Below are 23,310 nucleotides of genomic sequence, written 5' to 3' on the forward strand. Positions count from 1 at the left end.
GCAAAACCAGAGAGACGTGGAAGAAAACGGAAGACAACCATCAAAATGGATAGAAGAATAACCAGAATGGCAAAGGCTCAGCCAATGATCACCTCCAGGATGATCAAAGACAGTCTGGAGTTACCTGTAAGTACTGTGACAGTTAGAAGACGTCTGTGTGAAGCTGATCTATTTTCAAGAATCCCCCGCAAAGTCCCTCTGTTAAAAAAAAGGCATGTGCAGAAGAGGTTACAATTTGCCAAAGAACACATCAACTGGCCTAAAGAGAAATGGAGGAACATTTTGTGGACTGATGAGAGTAAAATTGTTCTTTTTGGGTCCAAGGGCCACAGGCAGTTTGTGAGACGACCCCCAAACTCTGAATTCAAGCCACAGTACACAGTGAAGACAGTGAAGCATGGAGGTGCAAGCATCATGATATGGGCATGTTTCTCCTACTATGGTGTTGGGCCTATTTATCGCATACCAGGGATCATGGATCAGTTTGCATATGTTAAAATACTTGAAGAGGTCATGTTGCCCTATGCTGAAGAGGACATGCCCTTGAAACGGTTGTTTCAACAAGACAATGACCCAAAACACACTAGTAAACGGGCAAAGTCTTGGTTCCAAACCAACAAAATTAATGTTATGGAGCGGCCAGCCCAATCTCCAGACCTTAATCCAATTGAGAACTTGTGGGGTGATATCAAAAACGCTGTTTCTGAAGCAAATCCAAGAAATGTGAATGAATTGTGGAATGTTGTTAAAGAATCATGGAGTGGAATAACAGCTGAGAGGTGCCACAAGTTGGTTGACTCCATGCCACACAGATGTCAAGCAGTTTTAAAAAACTGTGGTCATACAACTAAATATTAGTTTAGTGATTCACAGGATTGCTAAATCCCAGAAAAAAAAAATGTTTGTACAAAATAGTTTTGAGTTTGTACAGTCAAAGGTAGACACTGCTATTTTTTTGAACACACCCCTTTCAACTAATTGCCCAATTGCACAGCCTTAAGAGCGTGCATATCATGAATGCTGGGTCTTGTTTGTTTTCTGACAATCTACTGAACCTACTGGTAACTTGTTTGCCACGTAGCAATAAAAAATATACTAAAAACCTTGATTATTCTGGTTAGTCACAATGTACTGCTATTATTTTGAACAAGACTGTACATACATACATACATACATACATGTCTTGCTCCACAGAGTCCACAAAGCACTTTTTGATTGCTTTGAAAATAATAAATAGCTATCACATGTTAGATATGTGAGCACCGTAGCTCAATACAGGTGTAACAGGAGTAGCACCTCATCTAAACTGAATGATTACATACAAAGCAACCCTGTTCGAACTATAATATATTGTTGTGAAGATATCTGTCAAAAGCTTGATCAAATCTTTTGCCACATTAACCACATTCTTATACGGGGCAAGATTTAGCTTGGCATAGAACCCTTATCTGATGTAAAGGGGCTTTTGTTTGGTGACTCAGCGCAAGAGGAATGTCGCCATGTGTCACACCTCTGTGTTGACCTCCTCAGTCTGTATCCAATGAGCAGAAATCAGCAGTGCTCCAGTGCCTCGTTGATGATGTCATAGTGCTATCTGTTGCTCAGCACTTGTTTACGAACCCAGACAGTGGACTGGGTGTAGCTGATGACCCGGGTCAAGCCTTTTGCACCTCATTAAATTACTTATAATTACTTAAGGGCACAAACACAGTTACGTTGTTTTTGAATATAGCATGTACACTACAGGTCCAAAATTGGTTTGGCAATAATTAAAAGGTTAGTTCACCCAAAAATGAAATTGATGTCATTAATGACTCACCCTAATGTCGTTCCACACCCGTAAGACCTCTGTTCATCTTCAGAACACAGATTAAGATATTTGATATTTTAGTCCCAGAGCATATGGAGTCTATGCACACTTTACTGTCCATGTCCAGAAAGGGAATAAAAACATCATCAGAGTAGTCCATATGTGACATCACTTGGTTAATTACAATCTCTTGAAGCATTGAAAATACATTTTGGTCCAAAAATAACAAAAACTACGACTTTATTCAGCATTGTCTTCTCTACCGCGTTTGTGTTCAATCCTCAAATAAAGATTCAAACGGTTGTGAATCAGTGAATCGATCAATGATTTGGATTGCCAGTGTCATGTGATTTCAGCAGTTTGGAATGCGATCCGAATCATTGATCGATTCACTGATTCGCAACCGTTTGAATCTTTATTTGAGGATTGAACACAAACGCGGAAGAGAAGCCAATGCTGAATAAAGTCGTAGTTTTTGTTATTTTTGGACAAAAATGTATTTTCAATGCTTCAAGAGATTGTAATTAACCAAGTGATGTCACACATGGACTACTCTGATGATGTTTTTATTCCCTTTCTGGACATGGACAGTAAAGTGTGCATAGACTCCATATGCTCTGGGACTAAAATATAAAATATCTTAATCTGTGTTCTGAAGATGAACGAAGGTCTTACGGGTGTGGAACGACATTAGGGTGAGTCATTAATGACATCAATTTCATTTTTGGGTGAACTAACCCTTTAAGATTTAAAGGGGTGATGAATTGAGATATCAACTTTCCCTTGAGCCTTTCATATATAAAAGGTCATGGTAATATAATAATATCCTGTAAGTTTCGGATCTGAAAACTTCCTTGTTAGTCAAAGACTACCACGCCCTCGTTTTACTCCATGGACACACAGAAGATGGCAAAGAAGCGAAACTTCTCCAACGTGGAGATCGGGCGCATCTCCATCATCTTACTAGTCCACTTGTCAGGGCACTGATTAGGACATAAGTCAATGGGCTGACTCCCTGATCAGTGCCCTGACTACTGAACTATAGAGATGATTGATGGGCCAAGGCTCGCAAAGCTTAAAGCCCCAGGGCTATGTGTTTTCCAGACGGGTTACCGAAAATGTAAGCCCGTCGGCAGGCCGGTGAATCTTAAATAGTTCAATAACATTCCCTCCTTGGATGTTTCTCTGCGTTGCTTACTCTTGACTTTATATTTTAAAAATGCGCAAGTAATAAAAAAAAAAATCAATTGCAGGCGGATGAGAGAGAAATCCTTGTGTTTGTTTGAGAAATACATTTTGAGAGCCCTCTTATTTATGAATGTTGAAAACATTTTTGCCACTTAATGTTTTTGTGGGGAAAACAATCTTTTATAAAAGTTATTAATGTCTTTGTAAAGTTTTGAATGGTAGAGTATCACAATTTCACAAAAAATATTAAGCAGCACAGCTTTTTATTATACATTGTTTATAATAAGATATGTGTCTTGAGCAAATTATTAGAATGATTTCTGAAGGATCATGTGACACTGAAGACTGATGCTTAAAATTCAGCTTTGCCATCACAGGAATAAATTACATTTAAAAAAAAGTTAAAATTGACAACAGTTATTTAAATTGTAAAAATATTTCATAATATCATTATAGAAATATTAGTTTTAAATGCATTTAAAAAAAATAAATGCAGCCTTGGTAAGCCTTGGAGAAGTTCTTGCAAAACATCTTTTGACCTGTAGTGTAAGTACAACATAAATTGCTAGTCTAGTATGTTATAGACCTATAATCTACTTAAGCACCTCTTAAGACTCCTTGTAATCGGTTAGTAATACCTGCTGTGTGTGTGTGCACGTTATTCTCTTACCCTGCGGACTCTGTTTATAATAACCACAACAGAGGCATCTGTATTTATGCTTTGTGTAATGATGTGACTCAGGATTCTCCAGGTGCTCAACAAAAGACAATTGTTCCTCATTAACATGTGCTTCCCATACACTAAGGTGCTGTGAAGATTTATTAAGCACAGACAACCTTCTCACTTCTCCTCTGAACCTCAACAACCTTCAGATTATGTATGCATTGCCTCTAAAACAGTTTTGTTTAGATTTATGCATTATTTAGAGTTTGTTGTGCTATCATAACTTTTAACATTGTTTTTTTTTTTAGGTTGACTGTAGAGCCATAGAGGCACATGCATGTCTGGGTGATGTTTGTAGTTCTGTAGTAATTATATCTCGATATTTTTTCAGGCTTTTGGTGATATGAAAACTATACATGACTCTTCAAAAATGTTATGGTTGGAAAGTTTTTTTTATTCTTAAAGGGGGGGTGAAACACTCAGTTTCAGTCAGTGTCATGTCAATCTTGAGTACCTATAGAGTAGCATTGCATCCTGCATATCTCCGAAAAGTCTTTATTTTTTTTATAATTATATAAGAAAAATGCGCTGTTCCGAGTCTTTCCGGAAAAAGCCGAGCGGTTGGGGGCGTATTGTGTGAGCGGAGCTAAATAATGACGAGTGCGCGCCGCTGTTATTGTGTTGAGTGCGTCGTAAAGCTGAGTCATCCCTAACAGCGGGAAAAAACTTTATTCAAAATAAAAATATGGCTTTTAATCAGATACAGCCATACATCTATGATCCGGAATCAGACCCAGAGGCTGCAGTTGAACAGGAGCAGCAGCAAAAACGACTAGAGCAGGACGTCTCTGGTACAAGTTATACACTAACTATATAATATGCTTAGCGGCTTGTGTTATTTACATATTTATACTTGAATTATATCGTCGTATTTTTGTCTTTGAAGGTGTACATGTGGGAAGTGCAGTTGTGCACGTGTGTGTGTGTTTACGCGTGGTTTGTGTAGACAATTGTAGTAAGCGGACTGGTTTTGTACGGCAGGCTAGTGTTTACATAGAAAGACATGGAATAGTAGCGCATTTGAATGAAGAAGCGTGCTAATTTAGTTCAACATATTTCCCCACTCTTTGTGTATTGTTGTTTGGAGTGCTTTTACAATACACAAACATAAAGTTACACATATAGTGGCCAGCTAAACAAATGTACACGCACTACACATCGCATGCTCCATTGATCAATTAACTATACGTGATCATGTTTGGGCTACTTGAAGGGCATAGGCAAAAACACAGACATTTGAAGCAGTCTTACTCACCGCCTGCGGTTCTAACGTTGGGACCTTTATCGTTGGGACTGCTCCACCCTTTAGCATTAGGCGATCGGAAAATTCGGCGTCGAGCTGGGCCTTGAAGAAGTATTTATTCTTATCAAGGCTGAATTTATTTAATGGCAAAACTGAATTTTCAGCATCATTCATTTAATCTTCATTGTCACATGATCCTTCAGAAATCATTCTAATATGCTGCTCAAGAAACATTTCATTTCATTTATCACACTTTTTAAAGGCTCAAAGGAGGAACTACAGTTTTTCCATGGATATCTGAATAGTTTTTGTGGTTCAATTATATGTAATGGAAAACAACTACCGGTATATAGAGAGCTCCCATGTTTGGACACAAAAGTTCTAAAATTTCTCTAATCTTACAATATAGTCAGTTCCTAAGATTAATATGTACTTGATCAAATAGAACAGACTTTGATATTGAGTTAATTGTATGATCAGTTTTTAGTACATGGATATAAGAAACAATGGTTGGATCCAGCTTTGGAGAAAGTTAATATTTTAGATGATTAAACATGCCAAAAGAAAGAAAAATAGGATGTTATGTTGTACCATACATATACACCTAATAGCAAGGATGTCAAAAACTTAATTACAAAACACTGGCTTTTTTTAAACACAGACAAGAAATGCAAAGAACTGTTTAATGATGGAAATTTGTAGGATTACTTGGTACATGCCTCCACAGCTTCTGTTGAAACGCATTCAAAACCAAAGCTCCATGCAGACATCGTTTGGCTTGTTGTGAGGTTAAAAACTTTATACGTTTGTGAGCTATTCTAAAAAGTAAGAATTTGTAATCAGACAAAATTTTTTTTCAACAAATGTGATATATTTACTTTTCTTGCCAATCTTCAGCTGAAATAGAAGTACCATAAAGTACCATAAATAGAGCTGATAGTAAATCACCAATTGCTCACAGAGGTAAAATATACAGTTAATGAAATTGTTTTTTTTGGAATAGATATTTCTGATGCATCGTTACAAGAATATGGAAGAGAAATTATTACAAACTGAAAGCACTTTTTTTCTTTTCTTAATACTTTCTCTTTCAGATATTGCTAATTGTCAATTAAGTAACTGGTTTTATGTGAGGACACCTGCTGATGTGTGAGAAATTGTATACATATAAAAGAATGTGAACACTGAGGAATGTCCTGCATGACTGAAACATTTGTTGAGGTTTTTAAATGCAGTGAGCACTTGAAGAGGCCTCAGATGAATCATGATTTAAAGGGGTAGTTGCATGTGATTTCACTATTTTAACTTTAGTTAGTGTGTAATGTTGCTGCTCGAGCATAAACAGTATCTGCAAAGTTACGGCGCTAAAAGTTCAATGGAAACGGAGATATTGTCTATTAAAGGGGCGGTGAAATGCTGTTTCATGCATACTGAGCTTTTTACACTGTTAAAGACTTGGATTCCCATCCTAAACATAGACAAAGTTTCAAAAACTAATTTTGGACGTTTGATGGAGTATTTCTGTGTCAAAAATACTCCTTCCAGTTTCTCACAAGTTTCGGAGAGTTTTTTTCGAGTATGGGTCTACTTGACGTTAATAAGAGCGGAAGGTCCTTGTATGGGCTGTACGGGCTCTTCTCCCGGTAGGGTGCGCGCGCGCGTGCGCGTGACTAGAGCACGCTGTAAACAGTCTCTCAGGTGCAGATCCAGTCGTCCGTGAACACTTATGTGGCGCCGCGCTTCTCTTTATTCCTATGGGTGACGTCGAGCGACTTCAATGCTTCAGCACAGCATTCCGGGAAGGCAGCGCTGCATTTGAACCGATTTGAACGCAGAAATGACGGGAAGCTTCAAAACATCATTTCAGTTGCGTCTCAAAATGGATTTACACACCACTGCTGTCAGGACTTTACCAAATCATACCAAAGAATTGTGCTTTTGACGGAGCAGTCCCAGCGCTAAAGCTTCGGTCCTGCTTTGGAAGCAGCCGGTGAGTTAACTTAAACTGCCTCAAATGTCTCTGCTTTTGGCTACGGACGCATGAGTAAACATCAGTAAACGACACAATTGCGTGCTTCGTCATTCAAATGCGCTAACTGTTAACGGTTACTCCATTGTTGTTCTCTGTATAACGTTACAGTATTCTGACGTGCAAAACCGTTTTGCTTGCTACTTCTAAGGTCTAGTCGCATACAATAGTCCATAAACCGAATCATGTCCTCATACACTGCGAGTAAACACACACAAATGTGGAGAGGCCATTAAATACAGTAACTTACATACCACAGAGACGGACGTCCTGATGTTGCCGTTTCTCCTGTTCAATTTATTTCTCCCTCAGATTTGATTGTGGATCATTATCTGTATTAGCTGAGAGAGCCATGGGTTTCTCCACGCTTGAGGACGTCACCGCTTTGCTCGCTTGTCATTCTTTAGCTCCGCCCACACGATACGCCTCCAGCCGCTCTGTTTTTTCCGGAAAGACTCGGTACAGCCTATATTTCTTTTATAAATATGATAAAACTAAAGACTTTTCGGAGATATGAAGGATGCAATACTACTCTATAGGTACTCAAGATTGACATGAGATTGACTGAAACTGGGTGTTTCACCCCCCCTTTAAAGTTACGGCAGTTTATTGCCTATACAAAAACGGTCGGTTTGGACTACAACGAGCTTCTTCCCGGGTTGGTGACATCATAAACCCTTGCTAGTCACCGCAGATGTGACTTCTGCCCGTAATGGCAAGGGGTGTGGCGTTTCCGGACAACCTGTGCTTTGCACTTCAGCCAATAAAAATACATGAAACTATATTTGGCCATCTAACCAATCTAAGACCATTGCTTTTTTCGGAGGGATGGACTTCATAGAAGCAGGAAGCAAACGAGTCGTTCAGAGGACAGTGGAGACAGCGGTGTGGAATAAAGGTCCCATATAAGAAAAATATGGCATTTAAAAAAAAGAGAAGTATTAAGACATGTTATACTGAGCCCCATAAACACAACCAAGCCTAGAAAAAAAACACAGAACCATCCCTTTAATAAACAGCCATTGTACCCAAGCAGCTCTAAAGCATTTAAAGTGAAAAAGTTACGTAACAAAGTATTTTAGTAAAAATAAAGTTATATATAATATATTTGAATAAAATAAAATCTTCCTTCCCATTAATTTAGAAAAGCCATACACGTGTTTAAGTTTTTTTTAAAGGTTTTTTCAAATTTGATTTAACATTTATTATTTATTTTGCCGTTTATTATATAGAATCTTCACCTTGTTGATTTAACAGAAAAGTGATTCATGTAAATTAATTGACTTTACCAACTGTTTTGCCATTATTTCTGTTGATGTCTAAATCTGAGATGCTATCAAAAACAGTGTGTGTACGTCTATGTTTGTGTGTGTGTGTGTGTCTGTGTGTGTGTGTCTGTTGCCTGCTACCATGATTTGTATATTACCTAGCTCTGCAGTCTCATAAAGTGCCTTTGTGAGAGCTGATGTTGTTGTTTGGTATTAGCAGAAGTCTAACTGGTTTCATTTTGTCTATAGAGGTGGGGGAGTTTTTTTCTTCTAGTCCAGACATGTAAAGTAGTGCTGTGCTTCATTGAAATAATTTTAGTTTCCATAGTCCCTCAACGCAGCCACGCAAAAACTGCAAGACTTAAGCAGTCAGACTCATAAGAGTGCTTGCCCCATAAAGACAGCTTTTTAAAATTTGCTGCTCCAATAAAAATGACAAATTAAATCAAAGCATAAATATCCAAACTTAGATTAGTTAGATCAGGGTAGCATATATATGTGTCATTTAAAGGGTTACTTCACCGCTTTTTCATATTAAACTATGTTATTCCCTTAACTAAAACGAGTTGATACATACCTCTCTCATCTCAGTGCGTGCGCTTAATCTCTCTGACGCGCGGTGATGATCTGATAGCATTTAGCTTAGCCCACTAAGCCCAGTTCATTCACTATGGTACCAAACAGAGATCAAGTTAGAAGTACCAAACACCTCCACGTTTTCCCTATTTAAATACAGTTACACGAATAGTTGAACGATCAAGTATGGTGACAAAATATAACGTGGTATTTCTCTAATCGGTTTAAAAAGGAGAACTATAATGTATGGCGGATTAGAACTTCTGAGAGTACTTCGGCTCGGCGCAGTAAAAAGTCCCGGCCGAAACATCTTTCCTCACACCTTCCCCTCACTCTCTCATTTCTGTCAATAGGGAGATGTGAGGGAAGATGTTTCGGCCGGGACTTTTTACTGCGCAGAGCCAAAGTACTCTCAGAAGTGCTATTCCGCCGTACATTATAGTTCTCCTTTTTTAATCCGATTAGAAACGCGCCACGTTTTATTTTGTCACCATACTTGATCGTTCAACTATTTGTGTAACTGTATTTAAATAGGGAAAACGTGGAGGTGTTTGGTACTTCTAACTTGATCTCTGTTTGGTTCCATAGTGAATGAACTGGGCTTAGGGAGCTAAGCTAAATGCTATCAGATCATCACCGCGCGTCAGAGAGATTAAGTGCACGCACTGAGACGAGAGAGGTATGTATCAACTCGTTTAAGTTAAGGGAATCACATAGTTTAATATGAAAAGGCAGTGAAGTATCCCTTAAATTGTTTTCTAAGGTCAAACAAAGAATTTGCTACTTTTATTGCAACCAATACCCTTCCTATTATTTGTGGTTGAGCCAGAAATCTGGAACTCACCACAGAAAACGGCATCAACTTAATTTCTGTTACTCTCATATTATTCAGTTTCTGACTCCTGACCCAAAGAAAGTATCATTATTCAGTTGGTCTTTTCTGGCGGTGGTTGTGTTTTTTTTTTTTTGGTAAACGATCCCTTTAAATAGATAATCCAGTCAAATGTAAACTGTCATCAAGTCACCCTAATTCTGTCCATCTCGATGTCATTCGACCCAAATGTTAGCAACCAAACAGCATTGTTGTCCATTGACTTTTTCAAAAACCTTTGTAATTTCTCAAAATATCTTCTATGTCATGCAGGTTTGAATGACGAAGGGTGAACAAATGATTTTTTATTTTTGGGAGAACTATTTGTTTAACTTTAGGTTGCTCCTTGAAGTCTTTCCTTGCATTCTCTTCAGATCCTAGTAACTTTGTCATTCCTTTTCCTACTAACTTTCTGTTTCCCAGAGTGCCCTCTTACGGTGGACAGCCCCAAAAGTGAAGCACGAACATGCACTAGCAGCAGCAGACTAGCGGCCCTGAAAAAACAGAATGACATTGAACTGAAGGTGAAGCAGGGGGCCGAGAACATGATCCAGATGTATTCTAATGGCTCTTCAAAGGTAATGTACCATTTGGTTTTATTTAATGACTCTTTTTGCTTGAGGCTTCTTCCTTTTTCTTTTTTTCCTTCTTGTTTTTTTTTTTTTACCGGTGATGTAGAATCTTGGAATCTGTTGTTTACACAAAGCACAGGAGAGAACACTATAGTCCCGATCTTAGCCCTCATCCCACACACTACTGGGCAAAAGTTTGGGGTTGGTACGATTTTTTTTTTGTTTTCAACAATACAATGAAAACAGTAATATTGTGATATATTATTACAATTTAAAATAACTGTTTTGTATTTTAAATGGTTAGTTAACTCAAAAATAAAATTGATTTAATTAATGACTCACCCTAAAATATCTCGTTCCACACCCATAAGACCCGTTCATCTTCAGAACACAGTTTAAGATATTTTATATTTAGTCCGAGAGCATATGCAAGTGTATACACACTTTACTGTCCATGTCCAGAAAGGGAATAAAAACATCATCAAAGTAGTCCATATGTGACATCAGTTAGTTCATTAGAATCTCTTGAAGCATCGAAAATAAATTTTGGTCCAAAAATAACAAAAACTATGACTTTATTAAGCATTGTCTTCTCTTTCGTGTTTGTTTTCAAACCTCAAATAAAGATTCAAAGGTAATGAATCAGCGGATTGATTCATGATTCGACTGAATCACACTCTCGGACTAAACATAAAATATCTTAATCTGTGTTCTGAAGATGAACGGAGGTCTTACGGGTGTGGAACGACATTAGGGTGAGTCATTAATGACATCAATTTCATCTTTGGGTGAACTAACCCTTTAATATTTTTAAATTATTCCTGTGATGGCAAAGCTGAATTTTCAGCATCATTACAGCCTCTTCAGTGTCACATGATATTTCAGAAATCATACTAATATAATGATTTGCTGCAGAAGAAACATTCCTCATTATCAATATTGAAAAAAATTGTGCCGCTTCATATTTCTGTGGAAACCATGATTTGTTTTTTCAGGATTCTTTGATGAATAGAAAGTTCAAAAGAACAGCATTTATTTGAAATAGAAATCTTTTGTATCATTACAAATGTCTTTACTGTCACTTTTGATCAATTAATTGCATTCTAGCTGAAAAATGAAAAACATCTTACTGACTCCAAACTTTTGATTGTTAGTGTATGATCAAGAAAAAAAAAAGTCAACAAATTTTGTTAGAAACATGGACCCCAGAACCCCTGCTTTTCTTTTAATGGCATGTTAAAGTGCAGCTTTTCTGAGAGGTTTGGCAACACAGGAGTGGTGCTGACGGTGAGCTTATTCCCTCTGGCTACACACACACACACAACGTCAGGATGTGGTGTTAAGAGGCCTGAAGCACAGTGCAGCCCTCTGGGAAATTAAACAAGGGCTGATGTCAACCAGGAAATGACTTGTAAACGGAAGCCTTTCCTTCTCACAGTCTGTCAGACGGTACGCAGTCCCTGGAATATGTTTAGCCTTTGACCAGCCTGCACAAGAATGCTCCCAACGTTTAAAAATATTATTATAAATGACTAAATGTCTAATAAAGTAAAGTGTGATAAAAAAAGATAAGGAAGAGAATTTCCTCTCATACAGCATTTCATCAAATAAAATCTGTATTTGTATTTGCATGACTTTTATGACTATGTCGTTGACTTTGCAGGACAGAAAACTGCTTGCGACAGCTCAGCAGGTGCTTCAAGACAGCAAAACCAAGATCGAGTTCATCCGAATGCAGATCCTCAAAGCCAGCCAAACCAGCGAGCTCAGCTTCGACAACAATGATGTCATTGGTAACACTCAAATGTAGTTCCTCCAGCGTTAGCATTCAGAGTTCAACAAAATACAATCTAATAAATATATTTGTGGCATTGTTCTGCAGCCAAAACCATCATCAGTCCACTGGACCTGCGGGTGGAGGAGCTCTGCCATCACACACGGATAGAGTACGCTGTGGCCGAGGGGGCCAAGAATGTCATGAAGCTGTTGGGCTCTGGCAAACTGGCTGAGAAGAGGGCGCACTCAGAGGTATTTTCAACTGTACTGTTTGTCATCATCATCATCTAAAACTGACCTCATGGTGCATCTGACTTTTAGCAATGTTTTTAAGTTTTAACATATTTATTGTTTTTCTTCTGACCTTTGAAGTCTTGGAAAACAAGGTGGTCAGAGAGACCACCAGCAGTGTATGCACCTGACGAATAGAATAGAATAGAATAGAATAGAATAGAATAGAATAGAATATTTATTTATTTATATTTTTTAACACTTAAAAGTCAAGTTAGAATTGAATTAGTAAGCCTGCTTTCCAGACAAGCAAGATTACAAATTAAATTAAAGAATATAATATAATTTAGATGGACAAAATCTAACAAAGCTGGACATTTTCATGTAATGGTATTTTTTATTTTATTTATTTATTTATTTATTTTATGTAATTTAATTCTTGACAGACATGGTCACTATCTCCTTGTAATGCTGTTTCCACAAACCCGACGTCCCTCCCTCCGAAGCTGCGAAAATTCGGTGTTGATTACTACCGAAGCTTCAAAGCTCAAAAAATGGTATTCGGACTAGCCCTAATGTCCACTACAGTCTCGGGTCTCATGGTCCCAGGCACCAATATTTTAATGGTTCATAAAATATGAATCACTGTCTGGCCATCTCAGATTTCAGTATGGATCATGATTTTGATAGTTCTACTGCACACCATAAGAGTGTATATTAGCACCATTTGCTGTTTGCTTTTTGTGTTTCGACCCGGAAATGCTGATGTGTTTAGTCAACAATCAGATTGACCAGCATTAAATACAAAAAAAGAGCTGCATGAAAACTCTCCATTTGTTTTTCATATGAAACTGTATTAAACAGATTTACAACAACATGAATATTAGTTAATAATGGCAAAATTAATTGTTGGTGAACTATTCTTGTACTGCTTAGCATCTACAAAATAAGGTTCATTTATGCATCCATTAACCTGCTACTAATTCCTCTGTAATTTCGTGAAATCCAGGCCCAAGCCAGATTCAATGAGTCTAATCAGAAGCTGGATTTATTGAAGTATTCCCTGGAGCAGAGACTCAATGAGCTGCCGAAGAACCACCCCAAGAACAGTCTGATCATGGAGGAGTTATCGCTCATGTCCTCTCCGGCTCTCAGTCCCCGCCAGAGCTTTATATCCACACAGAACCACAACAGCACTGTCAAGAACCAGTACAGCACCAAGCCAGCTGCACTCACAGGTGAACAACACTTATTACCTTCAGATGTAGCTTTATATGATTCAAGTGTTATACTAAGCTGGGGTTTACTTTAAAGAAAAAAGTACTTAATACTCAAGGATGTATAAAATTGAGTTTTGTTTTTTATTGTATTTATATGATATTTGTATTGTTGTAGTTTAATTTTTGCCATGAAAATAGCTTTGAATGCTCACATGGCATTAAATAAAATAATCTGAATCTGAATCTGTATAAAATTGATCAAAAGTGACAGTAAAAACATTTATGATCTTTTGAAATATTTTATATGTCATCATAGAATACAGAAAAAAATAAGCACAATCAGCCAAATGAGCCAAAGCAGCATATTAAAATGATTTCTGAAGGATCATGTGACACTGAAGACTGGAGTAATGATGATAAAAAACATTATTTAAAATGATAACAATATTTTATAATATTACCGTGTTTACTGTATTTTTGGTCAAACAAATGAAGCCTTGGTGAGCAGAAGTGACTTCTTTCAAAAACATTTAAAAAAATCATACTTACCCCAAACTTTTGAACAGCAGTGGACTTAAATGGTGACTGTTATTGACTTAAACAGGCAAGTTAGAAGTTCGACTCATGGGATGTCAGGACCTGTTAGACAATGTTCCTGGCCGGTCAAAAGCCACATCGGTGCCGCTGCCCGGTTGGAGCCCCAGTGAAACACGCTCCTCTTTCATGAGCCGTGGGAACCGCAGAGGAACCAGCGTTCGAAATCTCTCCAAAAATGATGACTTGTCCAGTTGAGTAGTTCTTAGTGGTTACTTTTAAGTGGCTTTTCACAAGCCTTTTATTAGACTTCATACAATTAAAAATCAAAGCACTGTGCCAGTTGAGGGGCTTAATGTGTGTATGTGTTTCTGTTTGTCTCCAGATGAGATTAGTGCTGTTCTGAAGCTTGACAACACTGTAGTTGGCCAAACCAGTTGGAAACCAGTCAGTAATCAGTCGTGGGACCAAAAGTTTACATTAGAGCTAGACCGGGTAAAACTCGCAGTACATGTTTATTTAAACACAATACATTCATAACACTCCTGCATCATGTTTCTATATGCTGTGGTAAATGTTTTTGTACTGTAGTCTCGTGAGCTGGAGATCTCGGTATATTGGAGAGATTGGCGGTCTCTTTGTGCAGTGAAATTCCTGCGACTGGAGGACTTCCTGGACAACCAGCGGCATGGAATGTGCCTTTACCTTGAGCCACAAGGGACTCTGTTTGCAGAGGTACCTTTACAATACTGTCTCTCAGCAATCAATACTTTCTCACAAAGAGCCCTCTGATTAGCAGGCTGAATCTCTGTGAGAAAGTCAGAGGAATTCCTCACGCTCGGTGGCCCCTGAAACCCCTGAGCAGGTTTTCCCACCTTTGCTTCTCTAAAGAAACTGAGCCTAATAGATCTGAAGTGGAATTTTATTAGTTTTCAGAGCTTGATCTGAAAGCCATTTTTGTTACAGGTTACTTTTTTTAATCCAGTCATTGAGCGAAGAACCAGACTCCAAAGGCAAAAGAAGATCTTTTCAAAGCAACAAGGTGAGCCCATCTCCTCTACAGAGTAGAGTATTGTGAGGTTTTTGTAATTGGACAGTTCCTCTGTCCCTTTAGGCTGTGTCCACCAAAGTGTTTTTAGCCAACTGTGGGCACTATTTTTCACTTGAGACACTTTGCTTGCTATCATAAAAAATATATGCGGAAATGTTACTAGTATCTCATTTTACAGATAAGTGTAAACAATGTAAAGTATTTTCTCTGGCTCTTGTTTTAAGTGATTTTTGTTCTGTTATTATGCTGCTTGATGTCATCTATTGCCGTTGCACAAGTAGGATGTAGCAATTGGTTGGTGTGGTATTTGTCCTGCCCCTCCTCCACTGTGATTGGATGGTTGGATAAAAAGTAACAGTGAGAGCTGTGTTTTACCCAAAGCTGAACATTCTTCAACCCTCGGCAGCCACAGTGTAAAATAGATGCTCAGTGTCTTGTTGCATTGCTGCCATTTAAAAAATGCAGCGCTACAATTGTAAACATTTGGAAAAATATGCTAACCTTGGGAAAAAATGCTTTGGTGAATATGGTCTTAAAGGGGTCATTTAGGGTTTCTTTCACCAAAAACATTTTGAAAAATAGTTTTGTAGGACTTTTCGCCAGATTTACAGAATTAAATTGTGGCGCTTTTTTTTTTTGGTAGTACACATTTAAAAATTCTATTTGAACACCTGATTGTATGTATAGAATAAATACCAATTTTCTTTATTATTTGATTGAGCAATAATACACTATATTAGCCAAAGTAATTGAATTCAGTTGTACCAATCACTTCCATGTACCACTGATGTATAAAATCAAGCACCTAGGCATGCAGATGCTTCTACAAACATTTGTGAACGAATGGGTCGCTCTAAGGAGCTCAGTGAATTCAATCACAGTACCATGATAGGTTGCCACCTGTGCAATAAGTCCTTGACCCCAAAGGGTTTAATATTTCAGTATACCAAGACATATCGGACAATTTCACTCTCCCAACAATGTCCATAAAGACATGAATGAGTTTGGTGTGGAGGAACATGACTGGCCTGCACCTGTAAAATTGACCTGACCTCAACCCAATGGGATGAATTAGAGTGGTGTCTGCGAGTCAGGCCTTCTCAGTGCCTGACCTCACAAATGTGTTTCTAGAAGAATATTAAAAAATTCCCATAAACTCACTCCTAAACCTTGTGGAAAGCTTTCCCAGAAGAATTGAAGCTGTTGTAGCTGCAGAGGGTTGGCCATCTCCATATTAAACCCTATGGATTAAGAATGGGATCATTGAAGTTCATGTGCATGTAGAGGCAGGCGTTCAAAACTTTTGGCAGTATTATTGTATAATATTACAACTGGATGCCACTTACTGAAATCATGAATTGATGGGGTAAATATAAAAATTTATTTAAACCTAAATAACTCATGGGCCAATTATAAACGCAGTGCCTTTTCATAATGCAGGCACATTGCTTGTAATAAAGCGAAACAGTGATTTATTCCCATGTGTCAACAGACCTGGGCTTCAATCCCAAATCTGCACCTGCACCTTCTAACAGTTTTCCATTGTGAAGCACCAGTAATGTTATTGTCATTGTTTCTTCTTGTTTACATTACCATGATCTCTAAGAAAATTGGTTTATAGGGGTCTGATGAATGTTTTTCTTCTCGTCTCCCATGTCTGTAGAGAGAACGTTTCTGCGGGCCCCTCAGATGAGTATCGGTACATGGGGCCGGTTGGTGAGGAGGGCCATTCCCTCTCCCAATAACTCATTTAGTCCTCAAGTGGCAGAGCTGGCAGCTGAGACTGGACATAGCAGTCACCCAGGAACCCCTGCTCTGAGAAGGTTTGAACATAAAATACACACTTACACTGATAAACAACTCACTTTTGTCAAGAAAGTCCTTCTATGTTTCTGTGTGTTTTTATCTGCCCTCTCCAGTGACCCAATAGTGGCAAAACTGGACTTTGACAAAGACGCTACACCAAAGCAATACTGTCCTGTTAGTATAAGAGAAGTCTTGTCTGAGAACCAGATCCCCAACAAAGAACGCGGACAGGTAACATCACACATATCATGTGGTTGTTGTAGAGATAAGCCACCCAGGCATCTGGCATCAATGCCATCTGTTTCCTTAAAAGCACAGTTTAAGACTCTGAGGATAAAGATCTGAAGCAGATGTGTAATTCATGTTCAGTCTCTCATCTGCCCCCTTGCATTTGAAAGGAATAGGAAATGCCTTCACCGTTACTTTTATTAACATAAAGATAACAGCTATCCAGTCTCATCTTGTATAAACATTGGCAGCTGAAAGGATTTCTTTCTTTTACAGGATGCTTTGACCGCATTTGACTACCGAAATGACAGGAATAGCATCATTGTTCAGTCTGACCTTGAGGAAGTTGTCCAACGTGAGACTCAACCGTCAGCATTACAGCTCATTACTGTCCAAAAGAACACAGAAATAAGGTGATCTGCTTATACGTTTTCTTGTATATAGAAACATATACATCTTGTATATCTTGTAACATATATACACTTAACTGAAGGTCTTTTGTTGTTTTAGGGAAGAAGAAGAGGAGGAACAGTTTCATTTCAGTCTTAAAGACTTTAAATGTGTTGCCGTGTTAGGACGGGGCCATTTTGGAAAGGTACAAGGCTAAGGCTGTTCATGCTTAAAAAATTGCTTTATTATTTAGTGGTGATTGCCAAGGCAGTATAACTATTGGATATTTATTATAGTTTGGCTATTTTTGTGCATGTTCATTTCCTCTGTTTTTCACATTTCCTTTGTGAATGTCTACACTGTTAAATGTAAAAAGCAAATCTATATGAATAAAAGTAAAAATATTTATTTATTTAATATGGACAATTTATCGGTTCTTGTCCATAACACGAAAATAATCATCAGCTTGTCGCCATCTGGCTGAATTTTAATATTGGTACATCCCATCATTGTTTGCTGTTAACCTTTTACTAAGTGATCAGTTTTTCCTAGGATGACCGATTATAATCACCCAGAATCCCCTTTTGACATTTTGCAAAAATTTAAAACATATTTTGGTGCCCTGGCAAATACCCAAAATAGTGGCAGTGCAAAGGCAAACATTATTCACGGATAATTGTAAAAAATCTAGTTGTCATTTCATCTGTATCACTTTTCCCTCAGGTCTTACTAGCAGAATACAGTATTACAGGTGAAATGTTTGCCATCAAGGCCCTTAAGAAAGGAGATATTGTAGCCCGTGATGAGGTTGAAAGGTAAAATCTTCCCCTCTGTTTTATCTATCATCATTTGTGAGCAACACCGATCAACTACTAGCTTATTTGATCCTGTCTCATTTTCTATTTTCTCAGTTTGATGTGTGAGAAGAGGATATTTGAGACTGTGAACAGTGTGCGGCACCCGTTCCTGGTCAATCTTTTTGCGTGTTTCCAGACCAAGGATCATGTGTGTTTTGTGATGGAGTATGCGGCAGGAGGAGACCTCATGATGCATATCCATGCCGATGTGTTTTCAGAGCCGCGGGCCACGTAAGTGACATAAAAATCTTTTTTTTTTTCTTCAGTTTTTTTTGATGATGATGATTGTAATCAAGCCTTTATCAGCTCTACATCTCCTGTTCTTGATTATTGCAGGTTTTATGCAGCTTGTGTTGTCCTGGGGTTGCAGTTTTTACATGAGCACAAGATTGTATACAGGTATGTGAAAAATTTGGTGGTGCTCTGTTCTCAAGCCCCGATATACTTCAATAATATTGAAGAAAAAATTGGTTAGCCTGGATGCCAGCCGAACTTAGCCCCGCCCACAATTTTTTTAAGCCGGGCGGTTCGGTCTGGCCTCGATCCATAGAGGAGTAATTATCTCCGAACAGAAACTGTTCGGACCAATGAAATCATCACGGCGGGCTTTAGACGATGATGGACAGATGATAAATGCACGTCATCAAAGGGGCTATAGGATTATATTTGTTTGAATCCTAAACGGAGAGCTTGTTTGCATATGCATTCACCTTCACAATTTCTCTCAAAAATGATCATCATGTTGGGTAAGTACTCTGTGTATCATTAAATTATTTTATTTTTTTACAACACCGGCGAAGATCGTTTGTTCCAGCGCACGTGCAGACAGTGTTGCCAAGTTTTTACAACAAAACCCGCCAACTACTAGCCCTAAATAATAGTTTCTCGGGGGGTTCTCTGTAAAAAAAAATGGTGTTTTGGGGGTAAAATGTGTGTTATTTTGGCAAGGGTGCCTGCTAAAATTCGCACTCATGGGTCATATAGACATATAATCACATAATAGTCGCTTCAACCCTCGGACATAGAAAACAACCCGCGGGAAAAAACGCAGACTTGGCAACACAGTGCAGTTGAGCTCTGTTGACATTTGACAATGCGTCGCTTCGTTGCTCTGATTGGTTGTAGGTCTATCCAATTGATGTCTTTCCTGGTTCGGTTGAAACACGCCCCATAATCACAGCCCAATGGAGCAGTTTCAGACTCATATTCTGACTAGAATTGAGTATGACCACGTCAGGCTACAAATTGGTGTGACGGTTTAAACAAAATCAGGTCAAAATTAAGATCATTTGGAGTTTGTTTTTTGCAGTTTGAAACATAACTTCCTCTAAAAGTTCAATCCGGCTGGTAAACATCTTCAAGCTACCATTTGTTTGTGGGATTACGTAATGTGTAGGTGTGCGCGGAGGCTCCACCTTCTGGAAATATTGTCTGGTTAATTTTTCCTGTTCAGTCCGTTGAGGTCTGACGTTGGCAAGTAAAAATATAAACATGCTGGAGAGCTACTTTATAGTAAAAATTGAAGTTGTAATTTTAATTGAAGAGACGAACACAGAAGGCTGCATCCTACGAAGGCTGGATATCTTTACTGCCACGTCATCAAACGACGCTCAAGGCCATCGCAATTTGAAGGATCCTTGGAAGGCAGCCTTCATTTCATGTCTTTCAGTCTGCCTGTTTTGAAGGATGCATCAGATGTATCCTTCGCAGACTTAAATCACCCACAATCCTTTGCACATCACTAACACTAAACTGCTAATAATGTATGCCACTGGGAGAACGCAGACGGCTGCCATTCACTGAATTCCATTGGCAGAAAGACAATAAAGAGTATTTTTCCAAATTTAAGTTTAAATAGTATTTTTCGTGCTGTGACAGTGGGGGGCGAGAACGTGTGATGTACATTTACTAGACTTTCTCATTCTAGCATTTAATTGCTGAGGAGGACACTAGCCTACAAGGCTCTGAAGGACTGGACTAGGAAGGACGCAGCCTCTAGTACGCAGCCCTCCATTTGAGAAACACCCATTGACACTGTTTAATACTGTAAAGCTAATGCTTTAAAGCAGTCTTCTGTATAAAGAGCTATATAAACAAACGTGATGTGAAACATCCACATTGCTATGATCAGATTATTTACATATTCTAAACATATCTGAACGCCACTCTCATCAGTATGGCAGTGTCAGGATGTTCGCTAACATTATACCGCTGGTCATGTATTGGGTCCTGCACACTGTGCGTTTTTTCAAAATCCTTTGCGACTGTCCCTTGTCAGACTGTACGAACATGATCGCCATGTCACACTGTAAGATCTCAGTTGGCATTAATGTCAGACTGCACGATAGTGAATGCGCGATAAAAACGCACAAGAAAACTCGTCCAGAGTTTTATATCTTCAATGAATGACGCATTCAGTGACAGTGAGCTGCATTACATGCGGGCCTGAAATGCTGGCTACAAAGATATCTCTAGCACTCGTTTTGGTCATAGTTTGTCTTGAAAAACGGAGATATTTGACTGTCATCGTAGAAGTCATACTGCAGGATTGTGTGCCAAATCTTCTGACACTGCCAGAATTTTGACTGAGGTAAAATTTGATCGCAGCGCTCATTAATCGGCTGCCGGTGAACATGTCAAACTAACGACCAAAGACGTCAGATTTTAGCCTAGGATCAGAGGATTCTTTTAGGATTTGTTAAATTTGTCTCAGACGGCCAAATCGGGGCCAAACTCGCAGAGTGTGCACCTGGCTTAAGTTAAACTTCTTTTTACATCTAAGTGAAGTACAAAAAAAACCTTCACAGTAAATATATCGGGGCTTACAACTATTCAACTTATGACACAAATGTTTTGTTTTTCATGTAAATAATTGGAGGATTAATGTATTCTTCAGAGATCTGAAGTTGGACAACTTACTGCTTGACACAGAGGGATTTGTCAAGATTGCTGACTTTGGTCTTTGCAAAGAAGGTAAGGGTATGTTTGTTGCTGTGTTGCCCTCTGTACAAGCACCAGATGAACATGTTCTACCTTTTTCTGTTTTAGGAATGGGCTACCAGGACAGAACGAGCACTTTCTGTGGCACTCCAGAATTTCTGGCTCCTGAGGTGTTAACCGAAACATCCTACACACGTGCAGTGGACTGGTGGGGGCTCGGCGTGCTCATTTTTGAGATGCTTGTCGGAGAGGTCAGAGCTCACTCACTTTATCTCTCCAAGTAGGCTATTGTTTAAAAAATAGGGGTCTACAACTTTTTTTTTTAAAGTCTCATCAAGGCTACAGTTAATTGTTTAAAAGAAACAGTAATATTGTGAAGTATTACAATTTAAAAGAACTGTTTTATAGTTTAATATATTTTAAAATCTAATTTATTCCTGTAATAGTAAAGCTGAATTTTCAGCATCATTACTCCAGTCTTCTAGCCTAATGTCGTCATACTCAATTCTAGTCAGAATAACAGAGTCTGTTACTGCTCCATTGGGCTGTAATTATGGGGGGATAGATCAATTGGATAGACCTACAACCAATCAGAGCAACGGAGCGACGAATAATGTTAGCTGTCAAATGTCAACAGAACTCAACTGCACTCTGGCAAGTCTGCGGTTTCCCTGCGGGTCATTTCCATGTCCGCGGGTTGAAGCAACCTCAATTATGTGATGTATAGACCCAGGAATGTGAATTTGAGCAGGCAACCTTGCCAAAATAACACACATTTTACCCCCCAAACGGCATTTTTTTCCAGAGAACCCCCAACCCAAAAGTAGTTGGCGGGTTTTGTTGTAAAAACTTGGCAACCCTGTCTGCACAGACGCTGGAATAAGTAACGCTAGAAAAATAAGATGTGTAAATGATCTTTGCCGGTGTTGTAAAAAAATAATTTAAGGATACACAGAGTACTTACCAACATGTTCATCAATTATTGGATAAATAGTGAAGGTGAATGCATATACGAACGAATTCAACCCAAGCCCCTTTGGATGGTTACGTTTCTGTTCATCATCTGTCCATCATCGTCTAAAGCCCGACCCGACAATTTCATTGGTCTGAACACTTTCTGTTCGGGCATTACTCCTCTATGGATCAAGTCCAGACCGAACTGCCTGAGCTCAAATGTTGTGGGCGGGGATGAGTTAGGCTGGCATCCAGGCTACCAGAGTTCAGTGTCATATGATCCTTTAGAAATCATTCTAATATGCTGATTTGGTACTCAAAACCAGTTGTTATTTTTATCAGTGTTGAAAAACTGTAAACTGTGCTATAAAATCTTTTATACAGATTATATATAACACTGTACGTCTCTTTACTGTCACTTTTGAGATTGTTTTATTCCTGCATAAAAGTATACAAATCTAATCTTACCGACCCCAAACCTTTGAACATTAGTGTGACTCATAACCATCATTCTGCTCAAGACGTAGGACATTGTGACGTTAATTATCGCATATAAAAACAGACTAGACTAGATCATAATCATATACATGTTCACACTCTAGCAAATGTGTGAAATGTTTGACAGTGACATTAATATCAATAATAGATCATTTTTTTTAGTTCAAAAGTAGCCAAGCATTTTTTTAGCCATTCTGTGTGACTAAGTGGATTTCTGCTTCCATAGTCTCCTTTTCCTGGTGATGATGAAGAAGAGGTGTTTGACAGCATTGTAAATGACGAGGTTCGCTACCCAAGATTCCTCTCAACTGAGGCCATCTCCATTATGAGAAGGGTTGGTACCAAGAGCAGATTTACCAAGTGTAGATACATTTTTTAGAAGAATCAAGATCGTTACAAATGTTTTAACTTTGCACACAGTTATTAAGAAGGAATCCAGAGCGACGACTTGGAGCTGGTGAACGCGACGCACAGGATGTGAAGAAACATCTGTTCTTCAGGGTACCACCCGGCTGCATATATTGAATCTTTACCAAAGATTTTT

The 23,310-nt window shown here is 38.5% G+C and overlaps 1 protein-coding gene across 1 annotated transcript in view; it reads left to right on the forward strand.

The window, feature by feature from the left end:
* pkn2a (protein kinase N2a) overlaps positions 1 to 23,310 on the forward strand; it is a 31,122-nt gene that overhangs the window by 6,051 nt on the left and 1,761 nt on the right. The window contains exons 3-21 of the mRNA XM_067453876.1: positions 10,133 to 10,287; positions 11,945 to 12,074; positions 12,164 to 12,309; positions 13,298 to 13,526; positions 14,113 to 14,295; positions 14,428 to 14,537; positions 14,634 to 14,777; positions 15,009 to 15,084; positions 16,757 to 16,916; positions 17,013 to 17,130; positions 17,404 to 17,540; positions 17,638 to 17,722; positions 18,241 to 18,332; positions 18,429 to 18,605; positions 18,711 to 18,773; positions 21,271 to 21,347; positions 21,423 to 21,565; positions 22,993 to 23,100; positions 23,187 to 23,267. Coding sequence (XP_067309977.1) covers positions 10,133 to 10,287; positions 11,945 to 12,074; positions 12,164 to 12,309; positions 13,298 to 13,526; positions 14,113 to 14,295; positions 14,428 to 14,537; positions 14,634 to 14,777; positions 15,009 to 15,084; positions 16,757 to 16,916; positions 17,013 to 17,130; positions 17,404 to 17,540; positions 17,638 to 17,722; positions 18,241 to 18,332; positions 18,429 to 18,605; positions 18,711 to 18,773; positions 21,271 to 21,347; positions 21,423 to 21,565; positions 22,993 to 23,100; positions 23,187 to 23,267 — 2,414 coding nt within the window. The remainder of the gene's footprint in view (positions 1 to 10,132; positions 10,288 to 11,944; positions 12,075 to 12,163; positions 12,310 to 13,297; positions 13,527 to 14,112; positions 14,296 to 14,427; positions 14,538 to 14,633; positions 14,778 to 15,008; positions 15,085 to 16,756; positions 16,917 to 17,012; positions 17,131 to 17,403; positions 17,541 to 17,637; positions 17,723 to 18,240; positions 18,333 to 18,428; positions 18,606 to 18,710; positions 18,774 to 21,270; positions 21,348 to 21,422; positions 21,566 to 22,992; positions 23,101 to 23,186; positions 23,268 to 23,310) is intronic.

This window comes from Pseudorasbora parva, chromosome 9 (genome assembly GCF_024679245.1).
Source record: "Pseudorasbora parva isolate DD20220531a chromosome 9, ASM2467924v1, whole genome shotgun sequence".
Lineage (NCBI taxonomy): Eukaryota > Metazoa > Chordata > Actinopteri > Cypriniformes > Gobionidae > Pseudorasbora > Pseudorasbora parva.